This window comes from Saccoglossus kowalevskii, chromosome 6 (assembly GCF_978046115.1).
Source record: "Saccoglossus kowalevskii chromosome 6, keSacKowa6.1, whole genome shotgun sequence".
Taxonomy (NCBI): Eukaryota; Metazoa; Hemichordata; class Enteropneusta; family Harrimaniidae; genus Saccoglossus; species Saccoglossus kowalevskii.
Window position 1 is genome coordinate 35,977,187 of NC_140646.1, and position 20,298 is coordinate 35,997,484.

Consider the following 20,298-nt stretch of genomic DNA (forward strand, 5'->3'; position numbering starts at 1 on the left):
TGAAAAACAAAATGACGTGCATCAAGGTCCCATAATGTCCAATGTATGTACCACATTTTGAACAAAAACCATCTAAAAACATCCGAGATCCGGTTCCGGAAATGCTCAATTTTAATGATTTTTCAGCACAAAAATGGCGGTCATTCAACCATTTTAAATTTGATTGTAAAATCAAACAAAAATGTGCATATGTATAATATTATGTATGATGTATATGTGAAGTTTGAATGTAATCAGTTCAGGCATGTCTAAGATGATCGTGAGTTAAGGCAGATTGTAACAGACTTAGTAGATCAAAGAAACTAGCTTACTTCCTGCTGTGGTGGATGGGCCAAGAAAGCAGTTAGAATTGTTGTTGTAGGTGCCTGAACACTCACACGCTTTGAGATGAACAAATGACAGAGCAGTTGTGACCCGAGCCCACTGAAATGTGGTTTTGCTGAATTGTTTGTTTCTGTAGTCACATATATGTCATGACACCAAGAACCCTCACATTGAGTAGCTGCTGCAGTGACAATAAAATGTGAAGACCAAAGCTGTTCAATGGGTGATATGAATAACTGTTCCACTAGACTTGTGTGACTTAGCAAGAAGATCAAACACCAGTGTAGAACTTGGTTTTCAAGGCCAGGCAGCATGTATATCACAAATGTCTTAACTGTGTGATGAATTGCTAACATTAAAATGGCTGCCATCCAATTATTCTGAATCTGGCGATCAAACAAATACATCATACATCATGTCACACATGTGTATATACCAAAATTTGAACATGATTGGTAAATATTTGAGATATAACTCCGGAACAGCATTTGTTAAAAACAAATTGGCATCAAGATCTCATTATGTCCAATGTATGTATAAAGTTTGAATGGAATGCATCCATATTGACGGAGATCAAGTTTTGGAACATCTTGATTTTGAGCATAACAATTGGCCATCTTTAATCAAAATGTGTTAGTTTGAATGTTATTGATCTTGGCATGCCAGAGATACAGGAGGGTATGGATGCACATGCATAACTGCATTCACATGAGGGCAATCCATAAACCCCCTTTTCTGGAGTGCATCGAATTGGGGACTAGCAAAGGGTACTGTGCCTCAGATAATCTCATGCTACCACCTACATATTCTATGTGCAATGATATCAGCGTTCTACCAAAAGTATTTTTTATTTATCTTTTGTAAAAGGATTTACTATACCAATAACCTCTATGGTTCTCAGAACATTTCAGTGGTCAAAACTGTTCAACAATATTCCCAACAGGCTTTTCAATGCTCAGTGAGAATAAGAACATAAGAAATTACAAAATATAAATTTCTAAAATGCTTGAGCATTAGATTTGGAGAGCACTGCTACTGTCAATCAAGTGATCTTCAGTACTGTTCATGGAATCATCAGGTGATACAACAACGTATACATTTACTTGTATGCTTTGTTTTGTTCATAATAATATCTCACTGTTTGGTCGGTCGGTGAGTGTAGTTTTGTAATCTTGTCTTGGCTTTCATCTCCTGGTGGTTTATATTTGTAAACCAAAGGATACAATTACTGACTAACACCATGATTATCCAAGGAAAAGAAACAAATTGATTTCGTAGTTCATCCTGCTGTGAGATTACTGGCTTTAACACATGAACTTAATTTACATAAACATAGAATGGGGGACTGCTTTGTAATTTACTCATAAATAATTTGATACCTGTGTGAAGGAATAAACTGACTGTGTTAAGTTGTATTGATGAACCAACTAAATTTCCAATAGCACAGTCATTAGAGGGCTAAAGTCATAGTTTTAAATCCCAATGCAATGTTGAAGGAACTCCATCTCTTTACAATCTATATACAAACAATGTAGGTGTACAAGTTATGTGAGATTTAATTAGCCAGTTACAAAATGTACGAGTCTAACATAATAGCAGTTTACAACTTACGCAAGTTTTACAATTATTATTTAGCAATTTTACAAGTTAAAGAAATTTTACAATAGCGGCTTAAAATCTCTATATGAATACAAATGTAACAATTTAATTTACAATCTGCATAAAGAGAAAGTGACAAGTGTTGGTTTACAAGAATAAACATACAGCCAGAAGAATGGGTTACAAAGAGTGGTATGAATGTGAGAAATCCATTGTCAATGGCCAGACTCCATTGATTCCAAATTCCATCACTAGAAGAAATCCAGGAGTGTGGGTGTACATTTGCCTAAATAGTACTGTTATTTGATCAGTCACTGCTGGCAACGAACTGTAATGGGCTGAGCATATTTGCTTGAATCACTGAAAAGTTAATGTACATTCAAAACAAGGGATTTATAAATCAAAGACAAGGTCAGCACAATGGCCTACCACTTTTGTTTGTTACAGTTTGTTCAGTAGTACTGGGTTCTACCACAAATCAGCTCTTTGATGGCAGACAGGCTGGCATTATTTGGTTTCAAAGCATGACCATTCTAATGACAAACCAGGAAAAGGCTGGCAGCCAATGATTATAAATCTTGTATGTAAATCGCGTATAGAACTGAATTTACTGGAAAATTTTACCATGAGGTCCATCTTATGGAGTTTGTCCCACAAGCTTATTTGCAAAAACTTACAGTAATATTAAGAACATGAATGTTTATTACATAACTTCACTGCACTGATACGCACATTAGGCAAAATGTGAATGTATCAATAGTGTTTAAAAGTAAAGAAAATAGACTCCATGTGCACAAATAATGAATAATAAAAATAGATTTGAAAGAAATTAACAATATTACATTCAAAGTTGTTTTAAGATTTCATTAAACAGACTGTACAGTGCTACAGACCAAATGATGGAAGTTTTCGTTTAGGTGTTGCTGGTGACTTTATACGATCTTCTCGTCTGCCAGGTGTTAAGATCTTCAGTCTGAAAGAAAGTATCTGATAATTAATATACTTAAATACAACATTCAAGGAATAGAAGTTACCATTCAAGTTTCATCGTAGAGTTATAAATGGCTGTGAGACTATCTACCTAATATAATCGCATTATGTGCTACCCTAGTGTTAAAAAAATCATTTTGAACACCAGGTTAGTCAAATGTTTCATCTATTAGTAAATCAATTTCAATTAATGGTCCTGTCCTTCCCAGTGAATCTGTAGCATAATAACCCAGCGCCTTGGCCTATACATGTAGTATATTATTTGCACTGTATATACAATCTGTTAAACTGTGTTGATACTATTGTCACAGTAATTATTGTTTCTTTAAAACAACAATCTTTTAATCAGACTGATCTTAATGTTCCAAAAAATTATTTTTCCAATGGTAATGGTCACTGACAAAAATAACAGGGTTCTCCCCAGGGGTTCCCAACCATTAAATTTAGGATAAACAGTAGAACCAATTTATCATAACAATGGATACAATAGAAATTAACATACTGTATTGTTATGCAAATTGGCCCAAACTGAACGCAATATTTCTGGGGAGAACGCTGAATATATAGATCAAATTAGCAGATAAACCAACCTTTTTGATGAGCCTGATTCCTTTTCTTTCGTCTCCTCCTTCCTGGTTTCTAGCTGAGCATTGGCAATTGCTAACTCTTCCTCCATAGCACTCATTTCTTCCTTGGCAAGTTGTCGTTTATGCTGCAGGAGAGTTATTCAGAAGTGAATTAACATGTGACACAAGAAGCAGAGTTCATATTACAAGGTACATCAAACTAGAGACAGGAAATCATCAGCTTCATATTTAGTATTTGTTATTTGCCGAAAACAGAGTGCTTTTGTTTGAAAAGGTTCATTTTAGTAATGACTAAAATGATTTGAAATTCAGAAATGGAAAATTATCTCTAAGATTGCACTCAACATGACAATGAATCAATTGCATTACACATCCATAGAGATTTATCAAATTATTAGTTTTCAAAATACTAGTAGATAGAATTGCACAATGCTGTGCATTAAAACAAATTCTAATCATGGTATGAAACTTTGAGACATTTGAAAGATACTCACATGTCTTGACTTTCCTGATTCTTTAACGCTGTAAAACATGGGTCCCAGTTCTGCCAACCATTGACCTTCCACTGCGGTAACACATTGCATGTATTCCTAGTTTGATAACATATAACTGACTGGTTAAACATCAACACAGGGTTTATCAGACAGACAGACATTGTCAACTGCATTTATTTATTCATATCATATTCACAACACCAGACCTCGTTGAAATGTAAATACTGGAACTTAAATTTACCAAGTGAAAAGTTGCTGGTATGAGCACACTATGAGACAAGCCTGAGCTCAAAACCTAATCAATTAACATATTAAAAATAAAATAAGAAACAAAAGACAGGTCAATAGAGTGAACAAATGAATCCTAGGAACTGACCTAGTTTTCCCTGTGGATAATTTTGAGATGAAACAGCCTTAAAATTGTAAAACAATGTGACCAAAGTCAACAAGGAAAATCAAGAATATCAATATATAACTAAATGTAATTGGCACCCCTTACCTTAGTTGTCATGATAAGTTCATGATACACGATATAATCTGGAGTGAATCCCATACCATATAAGGCACTTGTAGGATGTAAATGGCATGGCATACCCGTACGTACATTAACATATTCACCAATACCCTATTTAATCAAGAGACATTGAAAAGTAAAATTTAGAAATTCAAATCAACTTATACCAATAGCTTCTTGATCACAGAAAGCTCAGACTCAGACTCCAAGTCATCACAAATATCATGATTAAAATGAAACACCAAAGAGGGTATTGTAACACGCAAAGTGATTGGACAATGATTAGCCGCAACTGACTACCGGGGGCGCTGTTAGAATACGCATGCTTGATGGTCGTTCTGCCAAGGTCTGTTTAGAGGCTTTGCCGAATAAACTTAGACCTTGGCTAGCGAAGATGACTCCAAGTCTGATTTGTTGTCTTAATTAGTACAGGCATGTATGTACGCCTAGTCAACCTAACCTCTGGTGATATAATATAAATTATATGCAAGTTACTACTCTGATTGAGATAAGAGGTACTGAAAATAAACTACTGTATCTAGGTTCAAGTTCAAACCTCAGAATGCGCATTGATATACACCTTATTCTGAGACCTGCCTTGAAGAATTATTCATTGGTTATCAGATATCAAGTTTAAAGTTAGATCATAAATATTCATAAATTGATCTTTATGTACTGTTCATTGGACAATAGAAAACTGTTTGTGGATCTGAGGAGCATTTGAGATTATTCTTCAAATTAGGAACTACTACGAAGACAAGCTTTACCTTGAGTTTAGCAGCTTGGTGGAAATATGCAGAACAAATGCACTTTCTAATGATATCCCATCCAGTACCACAAGACACCAGATCCATCTTGCTTTGATCCATAATTTCCTTCAATTGTTGCCTAACTTCGCGTACTTTTCTCATGGCTTTCACATGGACAAAGTGTTCATTGCACCACATAGCTGAGTAGCTGCAGGTGGAAATGCGGATCATTAGCACAGAACAAGTTAAGTTTGTCACAATGATACAGTATCAGTTAGATCAATTTAGCAACAGCTAGCATGCAGTGTTATAGCCAAACAAGACATATGCAGTGTTATAGCCAAACAAGACATATGCAGTGTTATAGCCAAACAAGACATATGCAGTGTTATAGCCAAACAAGACATATGAAGTGTTATAGCCAAACAAGACATATGAAGTGTTATAGCCAAACAAGACATATGCAGTGTTATAGCCAAACAAGACATATGCAGTGTTATAGCCAAACAAGACATATGCAGTGTTATAGCCAAACAAGACATATGCAGTGTTATAGCCAAACAAGACATATGCAGTGTTATAGCCAAACAAGACATATGCAGTGTTATAGCCAAACAAGACATATGCAGTGTTATAGCCAAACAAGACATATGCAGTTTTATAGCCAAACAAGACATGTGCAGTGTTATAGCCAAACAAGACATGTGCAGTGTTATAGCCAAACAAGACATATGCAGTGTTATAGCCAAACAAGACATATGCAGTGTTATAGCCAAACAAGACATATGCAGTGTTATAGCCAAACAAGACATATGCAGTGTTATAGCCAAACAAGACATATGCAGTGTTATAGCCAAACAAGACATATGCAGTGTTATAGCCAAACAAGACATATGCAGTGTTATAGCCAAACAAGACATATGCAGTGTTATAGCCAAACAAGACATATGCAGTGTTATGTGAAGCAAGATCTAAATTTCCATAAAAAATCACAAACTTAATACAAATTTCCAATAGACTTCACTGTATACTTATTGTCTTCGCTTTCTTACAAATTAAAATTTGTTGATAATGTCATTCATTCACTGCATAGTATTTGGTTGGAGAGAGTACACAACCACAGCCATTACAGAAGACATTGTTTCAAGAATCAATTCAACGCAAATGATTTTTTTTACTATCACCGACTACAAGCCAAATTTGACATAAACCTGAACACTTGTGAAATCATGACATAGGATAATATTGCAGTTTATCACAATGACTTATGATAAATATTGACATTTTACTAGTGACTCACTTATTGTTTTTCCACTGTTGATAGACGTTTAAGAACGTCAGATGGTCACTTTCAGGTACTGCAAACTTCTCTCTGGCAGCGTCGCTTTCTTCTTCCCGTCCTTTGGGCCGAAAAAAGATAGATGGTACTGACAACATGGAAACAATAATCTGCAAAACAAAAATGATATAGAAAGGACTCGGCATTAAATAATGTATGCTGATCTACAATGCATGGTGGCAAATTTGCATATGATAGAAAAATATTTTCGACCAGAAATGTACAATGCAGATGTCTACTAGTGTTGCATTTCTGTTGAATGATCAAGGCTAACATATGTTGGATATTACTGCCAATACTGGACTTGTGCATAAACTATAAATGCTTGTCTAAAACTCTTCTTATAAACTGATCAATTTACAGGAATGGTAACAGAGCTAATGGTGTTGAGCTCAGCTCATTGAAATCACACACACATTCTGTTGTGAAGCTCATATACAGTGTACCGGAACTTGTTGATACTTGGCTGGTATTACCCACTCACCTTTGTCTCATAAATTATACTAGTCGCTTGTGAAAGTACGGCCACAAGATACACCGCATCTTGAGTGAAAACAACTTCCATACACAACAAAAGCCACGGGGGAGGTGTGTGGGATTCTGTTGTTATTACATATGTTCCATGTGCAACAAGCCGGGATGAAATTTAGGTCGGGAACCTAATTTCGCATTAATATGTTCCAAGATAGTATAATGCCCTATCAACGTGTGTCAGTGTATAATGCGAGTCACTGTCTGTGTGAACATAAAATAATAAGACATCTAATCTGAGTCACTGTTCGAATTAATAACTCACGGATGTTTAGTTGGGGCCTAGACAGAACCAGAACTTGAACTGGACGACTGTGATAAACAGTTTATGTTGAAGTTAAAAGTTCCTCTACAGAAAGCAACTGCAGTGCAACTACGGTACTCCACTGACGGGATTACTTTCGCCGACAGTGGTAGTTGCTGAGCTGCATGCTACAACATCGTTTGTGATGTTGCTCGCTGGCCGTGGATTGAATGAGTCTTGGTTACCGGTTAAAACGTTGCTCATTTGGCGTTGGTAACCTTCATTTGGAACTGAGTAATGCCGCAATGTCACCAGCAGAAACCTCCTGCTACCTCGATGTTGATGGTTGCAGCTCCATAGCAATCGCTCATTTTATTTTACATGTATGTGTATACAAACAAGACTGTTCCCACGTTTGTATGGAAATTATGCAGTCAGGCAGTACAGAATCAGATCAAACCATGCTTAGACTTTTAATTTACTTACTAGTATTTCTGCACTGCATCCCATATCACAAGAAACAATTAACACTTTTGACAAAGCAGGATCCAGTGGAAACTCTACCATCTGTCTTCCTATTGGTGTGAGATTACCAGTATTATCCAATGCTCCCAGAATCCATAATTGATACATGGAATTCAAAATGTTATCCTAGAAAGAAACAAGTATTAGTATTAAAATGTAGAAATGTGCATTTCAATGTAAAAATGACAACACATCGCAAAATCATTCTCAGTTTATATTGATTCAGAATACAACAATCTATCATATAGTTTTAAATCTGGTGGATAATCTTCACATACCACCTGTACCACATACTCTCACATCAGCATAAAAGATGAAACAAGCATATTGCAATCCACAGTCCCTGTTATGTACTTAATGTTAAAGGCCATAAACATGCAGAATTCTGTTTTTTGTTATAAAGTGAGTAATAGCGGTAGTTTTGGTGTGTAACGTAGAATATAACAACAGAATGAAAAACTCATCGTATCTCATGGTATTTTTCACTATGGAAATGCATGTGACAACGAATGATACCATGTTTATACATGTACCAGTAGTAAGCAAACAGAGGTCAATAGCACAAATTATTAGTATGTAGGTTCCTATTCATAATTATTGTGACTCATAAAATGATTGAAGCACATGTCAAAACTATACACATTTAAGGATAATTTAGCTTCTAGTCCTGCGCATAATGAATGTTATTTATAACTAAGAATTATAGCATATGATGCTGCAGTACTTAGGTGACCTGATTGAAGGGTTGAGTCAGCCATCCTGATTAGACGTTAATCAAAGTTCTGACATTCATCAACCTCCAGGAACGGTTAAACTTCCACCAAGTTTGAAGAAAATCAAAGACCACATGCCCAAGGTTTGGTACTGGACATGTCATAATACCTGACTTTAATGGGTTTTTTTTTTTTACAAATGAAACGGTCAGATGACAGCATTATTGTATGTGTGTATGCATATGATGGACAATCTAGGTATTAAGTTTGATATGAATTGCTTAAAGCATGTATGATATATATATGTCTGTCTGGAATAGAATTTGTCATAAACAAATTGGCCACCAGTTGGCTATTTTGAGTTGAATTTACAAATCAAAGTGCCATGCAACTATCCATAATAGTTAACACTACTAAGTTTGAACATATGCCCATGATCTGGTCTCAGACATGTCAAAATACATGATTTTAGTGAATTTTTTGACATACATGGCCATCAGTCAGCCATCTTTGACTGAATCACAAATTCAATGCATATGTATCACACAAGAAAGTAACTAACATTGTCAGCAGTTGGCCATCTTAGACCGGATCACAAATTCATCACGTGTGCATATGTATCAGATAAGTATGTGTGAGGTTTGAGGAGAATTAGTCCAGGGGTGTCCAAGAAAACTGAGTACCCCTGAGTTGTATGCAAATTTTATTTACGGCAGTCATAGAGAAACGTCATCCCTCAGCAGAAAAAAGTACAACTAGTATTTTTTAAAAATTTTCGTGACATTGATCAATATTTTCATCAACATATTGGTGACATTGCTTGATCCAGCCTGTTCTCCAAACTTATAAATTGTGAAGAAATTCGTAGTAATGTGTTTGCTGGATTTTTAGAATAAAACCGGGAATTATGTTCTTTGACCTGTTGGATATTAACCAATCAGAATGTTGGATGGTGCCAGTCAACTATAGCTCATATGACAATGAGGGTTCAGCGACTTCACTGAATAGCAAAGGCAACATGGAAGAGATTTGATGTTGCAGTATAATCTTTTGGAAAATGGCATAATTTTTTAAATTATTAATTTAATTTAACACTTTTTACAGTGATTACGGTACTGCTCTTTGTTGAAACAGAGTTTACCCACTCGTGCTAGTCATGATGAATATTGTACTCTTTAATAGACATCATTGACTATGAAAAAACAGGATTGCACTATAATTTCGGCATCAGGAAAGATTGTAATATTTGAAAAATGACGCCTAATTAGAATATTTACGATATCAAACATCCAGTTTCCATGGGTAAAAATAAACCCCAAATTCCAAACTATAGTAAACCATAAATTAAGTCAGTGCAAACATTGTGATAGGAAAAAACACTAAACATCAATCGACACTGCCACCTGCTTCATCATCATCTAGACATAGCAAACAACCAGAGTTGCTGAAAACAACAGGTACATGTAATGTCACTACCCACCAAACAATGTGGCATATCACAGCTGATTCATATGTCTATATAAACATAGGGCTGTCATTCTCTTACTTGATGCAAGATAACCTAGGGTAATGTCAACACAGTTAGATAAAGATTAATCTACCTGTGGTGGTGGATCCATGAAATGAAACTGCAGCAAATCTTGTACACCAAGTGATTTCAATAAAAGTACCACATTGGCTAAATTGGTACGTTGTATTTCAGGTACAGTCATAGTCAGCAGTTCACTCTTGTAGGCAGACTCTGTGTACAGTCTATAACACTGTCTGTAAGTAAAAAATTAGAAGCCATTGTTATAACTAACATTCATAAACATGCAACTCAGATGAACTAACATTCATAAACATGCAACTCAGATGAACTAACATTCATAAACATTTAACTCAGATGAGCTAACATTCATAAACATTTAACTCAGATGAGCTAACATTCATAAACATTTAACTCAGATGAGCTAACATTCATAAACATTTAACTCAGATGAACTAACATTCATAAACATGCAACTCAGATGAACTAACATTCATAAACATGCAACTCAGATGAACTAACATTCATAAACATTTAACTCAGATGAGCTAACATTCATAAACTCATACCTCAGATGAACTAACATTCATAAACATGTAGCTCAGATGAACTAACATTCATAAACATGTAGCTCAGATGAACTAACATTCATATACATGTAACTCAGATGAACTGACATTCATATACATGTAACTCAGATGAACTAACATTCATAAACATGTAACTCAAATAAACTAACATTCATAAACATGTAACTCAGATGATTTAATGTTCATAAACATGCAACTCAGATGAACTAACATTCATAAACATGTAACTCAGATGAACTAATGTTCATAAACATGCAACTCAGATGAACTAACATTCATAAACATGTAACTCAAATAAACTAACATTCATAAACATGTAACTCAGATGAACTAATGTTCATAAACATGTAACTCAGATGAACTAATATTCATAAACATGTAACTCAAATAAACTAACATTCATAAACATGTAACTCAGATGAACTAACATTCATAAACATGTAACTCAGATGAACTAACATTCATAAACATGTAACTCAAATGAACTAACATTCATAAACATGTAACTCAGGTGAACTAACATTCATAAACATGTAACTCAAATGAACTAACATTCATAAACATCTAGCTCAGATGAACTAACATTCACAAACATGCAACTCAGATGAACTAACATTCAAACATTTTTCATTAATGAGTAACTTTGCTACTTTTGAAAAATTACCACCTTTCAATTAACATTACAATTTACAATGTACAATGTAATTTCAAATTTTTTTCAGTTTTTAGTGATTTTAATGGTTTATCATTATCAATGTACTGTGATAGCTCTATTGAGAGGGCCAATATTACTATACTGTCAGTAGGTTTGCTCTATTGAGAGGGCCAATTTCAATATACTATGTTAGCTCTATTGAGAGGGCCAATATCAAAATACTGTCAGTGAGTTTGTTCTATTTAGAGGACCAATATCAATATACTATGTTAGCTCTATTGAGAGGGCGAATATCAATATACTGTCAGTGAGTTTGTTCTATTTGGAGGGCCAATAGCAATATACTATGTTAGCTCTATTGTGAGGGCCAATATCAAAATACTGTCAGTGAGTTGCTCTATTGGGAGGGCCAATAGCAATATACTATGTTAGCTCTATAGAGAGGGCCAATATCAATATACTGTCAGTGCGTTTGCTCTATTGGGAGGGCCAATATCAAAATATTGTCAGTGAGTTGCTCTATTGGGAGGCCAATAGCAATATACTATGTTAGCTCTATTGAGAGGGCCAATATCAATATACTGTCAGTGAGTTTGCTCTATTGAGAAGGCCAATATCAATACACTTATGTTAGCTCTATTGAGAGGGCCAATATCAATATACTGTCAGTGAGTTTGCTCTATTGGGCGAGCCAATATCAAAATACTATGTTAGCTCTATTGAGAGGGCCAATATCAATATACTGTCAGTGAGTTTGTTCTATTTGAAGGGCCAATAGCAATATACTATGTTAGCTCTATTGAGAGGGCCAATATCAATATACTGTCAGTGAGTCGCTCTATTGGGAGGGCCAATAGCAATATATTATGTTAGCTCTATTGGGAGGGCCAATATCAAAATACTGTCAGTGAGTTTGCTCTAATGGGAGGGCCAATATCAAAATACTGTCGGTGAGTTTGCTCTATTGGGAGGGCCAATAGCAATATACTATGTTAGCTCTATTGAGAGGGCTAATATCAATATACTGTCAGTGCGTTTGCTCTATTGAGAGGGCCAATAGCAATATACTATGTTAGCTCTATTGAGAAGGCCAATATCAAAATACTGTCAGTGAGTTGCTCTATTGGGAGGGCCAATAGCAATATACTATGTTAGCTCTATTGAGAGAGCTAATATCAATATACTGTCAGTGTGTTTGCTCTATTGAGAGGGCCAATAGCAATATACTATGTTAGCTCTATTGAGAAGGCCAATATCAAAATACTGTCAGTGAGTTGCTCTATTGGGAGGGCCAATAGCAATATACTATGTTAGCTCTATTGAGAGGGCTAATATCAATATACTGTCAGTGCGTTTGCTCTATTGAGAGGGCCAATATCAAAATACTATGTTAGCTCTATTGAGAAGGCCAATATCAAAATACTGTCAGTGAGTTGCTCTATTGGGAGGGCCAATAGCAATATACTATGTTAGCTCTATTGAGAAGGCCAATAGCAATATACTGTCAGTGCGTTTGCTCTATTGGGAGGGCCAATAGCAATATACTATGTTAGCTCTATTGAGAAGGCCAATAGCAATATACTGTCAGTGCGTTTGCTCTATTGAGAAGGCCAATAGCAATATACTATGTTAGCTCTATTGAGAAGGCCAATAGCAATATACTGTCAGTGAGTTGCTCTATTGAGAAGGCCAATATCAAAATACTGTCAGTGAGTTTGCTCTATTGAGAGGGCCAATAGCAATATACTATGCTGGCTCTATTGAGAAGGCCAATAGCAATATACTGTCAGTGCGTTTGCTCTATTGAGAAGGCCAATATCAATATACTGTCAGTGCGTTAGCTCTATTGAGAAGGCCAATAGCAATATACTGTCAGTCAGTTAATTTGCTAATGTAAATCAGAGTACAACATGCAGTTAGTATAATTAATTTTTCTACTAATTATATTCAAATTTGAGTCATGCACCTCAACAAATCAAACACAATACAAGACATTTTCTTTCATTACAAGAAGACAATGTGATCATTATACACTAACCCTGGTCCAGTCCTGCCAGCACGCCCAGATCGCTGATTTGCATTGGCTTGACTGATTGGATATATTTGTAAAGCATCCATACCAATACGTGGGTTGAACACTTTCAATTTACAATATCCAGAATCCACTACAAACATTATTCCATCAACTGTATATGAGAACAAGGTCAAGGTTAACACATTTTTTCATTTTCTAGACCAAAATAACAAGGTAACAACATGGTGCAATAATATTATATAGGGTCCTATTTCTGTGAATCCTTAATCAAAGAAAGCTTAGAAAAAACCTCCTGAGTATTGGAGATATTTTAGAATTAAATTGCTAATAATAATTAGATAATCAATTCATACATTTTTCATTATTAAACTAATCAAGTCTTATTGAAATGCAATAATTGGTTTTTGAAAATTGGTAGTTATTATGCAAATTAAGCAATTATTTATCGATTTGGGTATTGTTCCAGGGCCCATATGTATCATGTTTTATTATAATGTGATGATTAATCATTATGCAAATTAGGTAATTATTATGGATGTATATAAACATAACTAATTAGTTGCATTGCCTTTACATACCAAGATTCATTGAAAAACGATAAGTACTTTAGATATCAATGTAGAAAAGCCAAAAATTGACCAATTTGTATGCAAATTAGGTGTATAATGAGCACAGATTTTTATTCAAAATTAATTAGGTCTGTGCAAAGTGCTAGAGCTTTCTATGTACTAGGTTTCATTAAAACTAAATGATTAGTACCTGAAATATCAGTAGAAAAAAATTATTTAATTAATATGCAAGGACAATAACCCTAAACTTGTTAGGTCTGTCTTTGAGCATCCATGTACCAAGTTTCATTGAAATGTGAAATTAGTACTTGAGACATGAGTGGAAAAGCTGGAAACTGACTAATCATTATGTAAATTAACTATATAATTTACGCTATATTTAGTGTTTTTATTTTAACGTGTTTCACAGGGGTTGAATCATTGTCAGAATCTTTTTTATCCCAAGGAAAGTGTCAATCCTAGGGAGCATGAAACTTACCAGTAAGCGACGTCTCTGCAATATTTGTAGCTACTACACATTTCCTGACCCCATCAGGGGCTTTCTGGAATATCTTTGCCTGTAGATCCGACGGCAACTGAGAGTAGATAGGTAAGATAGCTAACTGTGGAGCATTCTCAATCTCTTCAAGTCTTTCTGTAATTGAGATAACAAGGTTTACATCTCTAACAATTTGATGACCATAATCAATAGATGGCCTTTTTGCTTCATTAATATTCATATCGCTGACAGTAACAACTTTTCAAATTTGTTTTGATGAGCACGATGGGTTAAAATAATATTTCTGTTGCATAATGAAAGGCAAACCATTCCTGTTTGAAATTAAATTTGATCCTCTGATCAGAGGATACTTATTGTCTAGTGATAGTGACCAGTCAAGTTAATAATAGCTATATATATATAAGCTACTATATTTGCTTTTAGTTAGTAGCAAATACACTTAATGACTGAGATATAATAAAGCTCATTTTGGGTTTATGTACTAAATATAAACTGAAAGTAGAAGACAATATTACAAGGTTATTACATGATTGCTGCAAAGTATGTGCTCAGGCAGTACGTGGATTGTATCAAATCACCCATATCAGAGATTTATGTGTTCATGTACCACCTGAGAGCATACTTTGGGGTATTCTCATAACATCCTTATTATTGCGGTATTCTCATAACATCCTTATTATTTTACAACCTTTTTTCTGCTTGTTGTACTAATTTAACCTTTTCACCACCAGACTTTCTTGCCCAAATTTTTCTGATATTTTTTCTTATATTAATCAATATTTCTTGAAATGAACCATAATTTGGAACCAACAGAACATGTCTGTAACATGTGTAATTTGTGGGTATGGCGTTTTTACAGACAAATGAATTCTATTAATTGTTTTTGATGTCACATGTATAAACAGTAAGATTCCAAAAAATGTGTATGCACACTGGGTGGCAAACATAAACAAAGAGCTGAACAGTTTATGTAGTTTCCTGTGGATCTATAGATCCTAAGCCAAATATAGTTTCTTACTGCGTTGATTTTCATTGCCAGATATGCAATAGACATGTACCTACCCGCAATGAGATCACATGTGACTTCAATGTCTTCCTGTCCTGGCATGAATACAAGGATATCACCAGGTGCTGGTTGTAAATGGATCTGTAATGCTTGTTTCACTGATGAATCAACATAGTCTTCTACAACATTCTTACTGAAGAGAATATCAACTGGGAAAGTACGACCAGGGATCTGTGATAAAGTGAGTGACGAAAGAGACATTTATTTTCTGAATATACTTCATAGAACACTTCCAAAAATATCTGCCTTATCTAGAATATTGTCACATTGCCAAAGATATCTGCCTTACCTGGAAAAATGGCATATTGCCAAAGATATCTGCCTTACCTAAAATATTACCACATTGCCAAAGATATCTGCCTTACCTGGAAAATTGGCACACTGCCAAAGATATCTGCCTTGCCTGGAAAATTGGCACACTGCCAAAGATATCTGCCTTGCCTGGAAAATTGGCACACTGCCAAAGGTATCTGCCTTGCCTGGAAAATTGGCACACTGCCAAAGGTATCAGCCTTACCTGGAAAATTGGCACACTGCCAAAGGTATCAGCCTTACCTGGAAAATTGGCACACTGCCAAAGATATCTGCCTTGCCTGGAAAATTGGCACACTGCCAAAGGTATCTGCCTTGCCTGGAAAATTGGCACACTGCCAAAGGTATCAGCCTTACCTGGAAAATTGGCACACTGCCAAAGGTATCTGCCTTGCCTGGAAAATTGGCACACTGCCAAAGATATCTGCCTTGCCTGGAAAATTGGCACACTGCCAAAGATATCTGCCTTGCCTGGAAAATTGGCACACTGCCAAAGGTATCTGCCTTGCCTGGAAAATTGGCACACTGCCAAAGGTATCAGCCTTACCTGGAAAATTGGCACACTGCCAAAGGTATCAGCCTTACCTGGAAAATTGGCACACTGCCAAAGATATCTGCCTTGCCTGGAAAATTGGCACACTGCCAAAGGTATCTGCCTTGCCTGGAAAATTGGCACACTGCCAAAGGTATCAGCCTTACCTGGAAAATTGGCACACTGCCAAAGGTATCTGCCTTGCCTGGAAAATTGGCACACTGCCAAAGGTATCAGCCTTACCTGGAAAATTGGCACACTGCCAAAGGTATCAGCCTTACCTGGAAAATTGGCACACTGCCAAAGATATCTGCCTTGCCTGGAAAATTGGCACACTGCCAAAGGTATCTGCCTTGCCTGGAAAATTGGCACACTGCCAAAGGTATCAGCCTTACCTGGAAAATTGGCACATTGCCAAAGAATCTTGCAAACTTAGAAGCATCCATGGTAGCTGAAGTGACAATCAGTTTCAGATCTTGTCTTCTGGCAACAACCTACAAAGTGATCAGTGTTGTTACATATCGTAACTATTGAACCAATAGATGCAGTGAAACCTTGTCTAAATTAGACACAATTGAGACTAACAAAGATATGCATTTGTTGTACATGGATCAAAACAATATATCACAATAATGCCCTAGAGGCAAGTTTTTATTGTTATAGTGCCCTGTAAAGGCAAGATTAAAAAGTACATATTGAAGTCTTGACAGCCTGACAACTTACATCTCTCAGCAGTCCAAATAGTACATCAGTATTGAGTGACCGTTCATGGGCTTCATCCATAATAATAGCGCTGTAGTTATCCAAATCAGGTTCACTTAGAGACTCCCTCAACAAGATACCATCTGTCATGTATTTAATTATTGTTCTCTGCAAGTTATTACAACAGTACAGACCAATCAAAATACAGAATCAAAACTTAACAATTAATATTAAAGCTGCAGAGCAGCTTTGTCGGGTCCAAGTTTGAAAACAGATATGTACCCACTGATACATGTATATATGTCTTTTTTTTCTTAGAAGAAGAAGCTACATCAAACAGAGCAAATCGATCAGTTAAAGCATTCATGAGACACAAATGCTCCAATCTGTGGTTATTTTTTCAGAAATTCATAATTGCGACGAAATCACATGACTGATCCAATTTATTTGTTTTCTGTCGGAAGAAGTTTGGTATAAAGATGCACATAGCAAATTTCAATATGAATATCTTCAAGAGATGGATGTCAAAAATGGTAAAAAAACATGACGGGAAAAAGTCATGTGTCCACTAACGTTTGTGAAATAGGTAGACCATATATCAATATGCTACTACAAAATATTCATAATGACCCTCAGAAAGGTGCCAAATGGCTACTGTCTATTTGAATTTAATTCATAATAGCTGCCAAACCAGTCAATCAATCATAAGCACAACAGTTCTTAAAGTTCCCAATCTGCTGGAGTAGTTTCAGAAGTCTAGAGGCCATAGTGTTTAAGTTCCGGACAACAAAGAAATGACTAAAGAAGATAAAAAACTTGAATAAAAACAAATGTTTGTTAAATTAGAAGGAGTTTATAATGCAGCATGTATTAAACCAACCTTTGAAGTGACATCTTCAAACCGAATTGCATAACCAACCTCTTCTCCCAAGCTAACATCCATCTCTTCACTGACACGTTTTGCTACTGACATGGCCGCAACACGACGTGGTTGCGTACAACCAATCATTCCATACTTACTGAAACCTTCTTCATGCAAGTACTGTAAATAAAAGAAACTCTTCCATTGTAATTTTTACTCCACACATGCTTTTTTTTTTTTTTTACAAATCTCCCAATATATTTTATAGTTGGGAACAAATTAGGTTAAAATATATTTTGTTTCGGGAAAATGTTCATCATTCAGTGCAAGTGAAAAAGAATAATAATGTGCAATTTGTGAAGTTTGGTGACACTGAAGTAAAATTGTACAAACCATCACATTTTGTTGCTAGAAATGTACATGATTTCCATAACTTGATGGCCTTCATGAGGTTTTCATATTTTTACATTGCTATAACTATTCTAAGCATGTTGACTATTACGCAATTGCTGCAGGAAGAGCCTGACCATTTGGTTATACATATATGTATGTGCTGAAGAGAACAGCAGATCTTACCTGGGTCAACTGAGTAGTTTTACCAGATCCTGTCTCACCAACAATGACAACCACATTATTATCTCGTATCACACTGCTCAATTTAGCTTTGACAGCAAATATGGGCAAATACTGCCTCTGCTCTCTCAAACTTTTATCCCTTGCAAAGTCACTTGTGGCCTCCGTCTTGTTTTTCATATGGTCAGCAAACTGTTGCTGGGACTTGTAATCCACATCGCCCTCCTTGTTAGTATCCTGGTGAATACATAACAGTTTCAGAGTTACAGGATATATTATTATCTCAGAAAGTATCAACAAAAAACATTTCATCTTTATACTTTTTGGATTTAAAGCAGGGGAGTTGTCACCTACGCATGCATCAGGTCGCCATAGCCTGTCATTGTATGCAAACAAGTGTCTACCCATGAGCCTTTGCATTTTTAGTGTGTGTTGTTATCATCGCTTGGAACTCAATTCTTGTGCGTGCACAGGTGATGACTCTCTTGCTTTAAATTTTGACATGTATGCTACTGGTTTCGGACAATCACACATTTTCGAAGAATTGTTTTTCCCACTAAAAGAGCGGTTATTGTCATAATGCGTCATATTTGATAAGAAACCATGGCGACATATACATCATGTGTAAGATACACATACATTAAGTGAATGGATTTTGATAAAGTACAGAGTTAGATATTCAGTATGTTCCATGTAGTTATTGGATTTATAGATAAACTATCATAAACATACTTTTTCATCAGTTTCTTTTATACCCATAATATCTCCAAGTTTAGTACCAGCAAGCTCCCAGTGTTTATGTTGTGCTTTTCTTCTTTCTTTCTGTTCTCTGTGCTGTCTGACAACTATACTGCCTTTACGTGATATTATAGCCATGTCTGATGTGCCATCCTGTAATCAGAATTGAAAAGATACAATTAATATTATGTTCAACAAACAGAGCACTACTGTCAACATCTTCCGTAATAATGTACAAACTTATAAAATATTGCGGCAAAAATGTAAATTAATAGGCTGCAGTTCTTGTTATGTTTTGGTATGTGATGTGTTAATTATGACATTAGATTTAATAGGTGGAGAGGTCTTGTTATGGTTCCTGTGCCAAGATCAGGTGCAGGGTTAGAATGTTAGTCAAGTCACTGAACTGGCGGAATCACATAATTCAGCTGTCAGTCATAATAAATTTACAAGACAATAAGTTTAACATAATCAATTAGTCAATTGCAAGTTAGACTAGCATCAAGTTCATATGCAGGGTTAATTGTGAGTCGCTAGTAAATTTAGCTTCAGAACTACATGTAAAACAAGACTGCAACACCAAGATGTACTAGTAAAACTTTTCTTTGATGCAGAGACTGATTCTGTACAGCATGTATGAAGTACAAGTTCTAGAAATGATGAGGTCAAGACAAACTAGACTGGCTACATTTGTTACAACCACTAGAAGCTACATGTCATGCAGGCGTATTGTCTGTTTCTCAAAACAGGTAACTTAATTGTGGGTTGTAATTAAGTGAATACTGTACAATACTTTATTTTAGCTGGATTTAATTTTCGCTGAAAAGACATTTTGGGTGTTTTGTATGGAATTTATTTCCACTGTTTTTTGACAAGTTTAATGTAAAATATAGGAAAAACGGTATATTCGCTGGATTTTATTTTCACTGAATCATTACTTCAGCGAAAATAGCTAAAATTAATTCCAAGCGAAAATAAAGTATTTTACAGTATTCAAATTACCGCTGAGTGTGTATTAACAACATAGT

At 35.5% G+C, this 20,298-nt stretch overlaps 1 protein-coding gene across 2 annotated transcripts in view; it reads right to left on the reverse strand.

Moving 5' to 3' along the window:
• Window positions 1–1,153: 1,153 nt before the first annotated feature.
• Window positions 1,154–20,298, reverse strand: part of LOC100378634 (pre-mRNA-splicing factor ATP-dependent RNA helicase PRP16-like) — a 33,247-nt gene continuing 14,102 nt past the window's right edge. For both annotated transcript variants that reach the window (XM_085500470.1, XM_085500469.1), the window contains exons 10-25: window positions 19,265–19,423; window positions 18,536–18,769; window positions 17,978–18,139; window positions 17,119–17,265; window positions 16,791–16,889; window positions 15,548–15,722; window positions 14,465–14,620; window positions 13,421–13,568; window positions 10,211–10,373; window positions 7,858–8,022; window positions 6,558–6,706; window positions 5,276–5,465; window positions 4,494–4,619; window positions 3,995–4,090; window positions 3,504–3,625; window positions 1,154–2,896 (exon numbers count right to left, since the gene is read on the reverse strand). In XM_085500470.1, coding sequence (XP_085356596.1) covers window positions 2,809–2,896; window positions 3,504–3,625; window positions 3,995–4,090; window positions 4,494–4,619; window positions 5,276–5,465; window positions 6,558–6,706; window positions 7,858–8,022; window positions 10,211–10,373; window positions 13,421–13,568; window positions 14,465–14,620; window positions 15,548–15,722; window positions 16,791–16,889; window positions 17,119–17,265; window positions 17,978–18,139; window positions 18,536–18,769; window positions 19,265–19,423 — 2,379 coding nt within the window. In that variant the 3' untranslated portion in view covers window positions 1,154–2,808. The remainder of the gene's footprint in view (window positions 2,897–3,503; window positions 3,626–3,994; window positions 4,091–4,493; window positions 4,620–5,275; window positions 5,466–6,557; window positions 6,707–7,857; window positions 8,023–10,210; window positions 10,374–13,420; window positions 13,569–14,464; window positions 14,621–15,547; window positions 15,723–16,790; window positions 16,890–17,118; window positions 17,266–17,977; window positions 18,140–18,535; window positions 18,770–19,264; window positions 19,424–20,298) is intronic.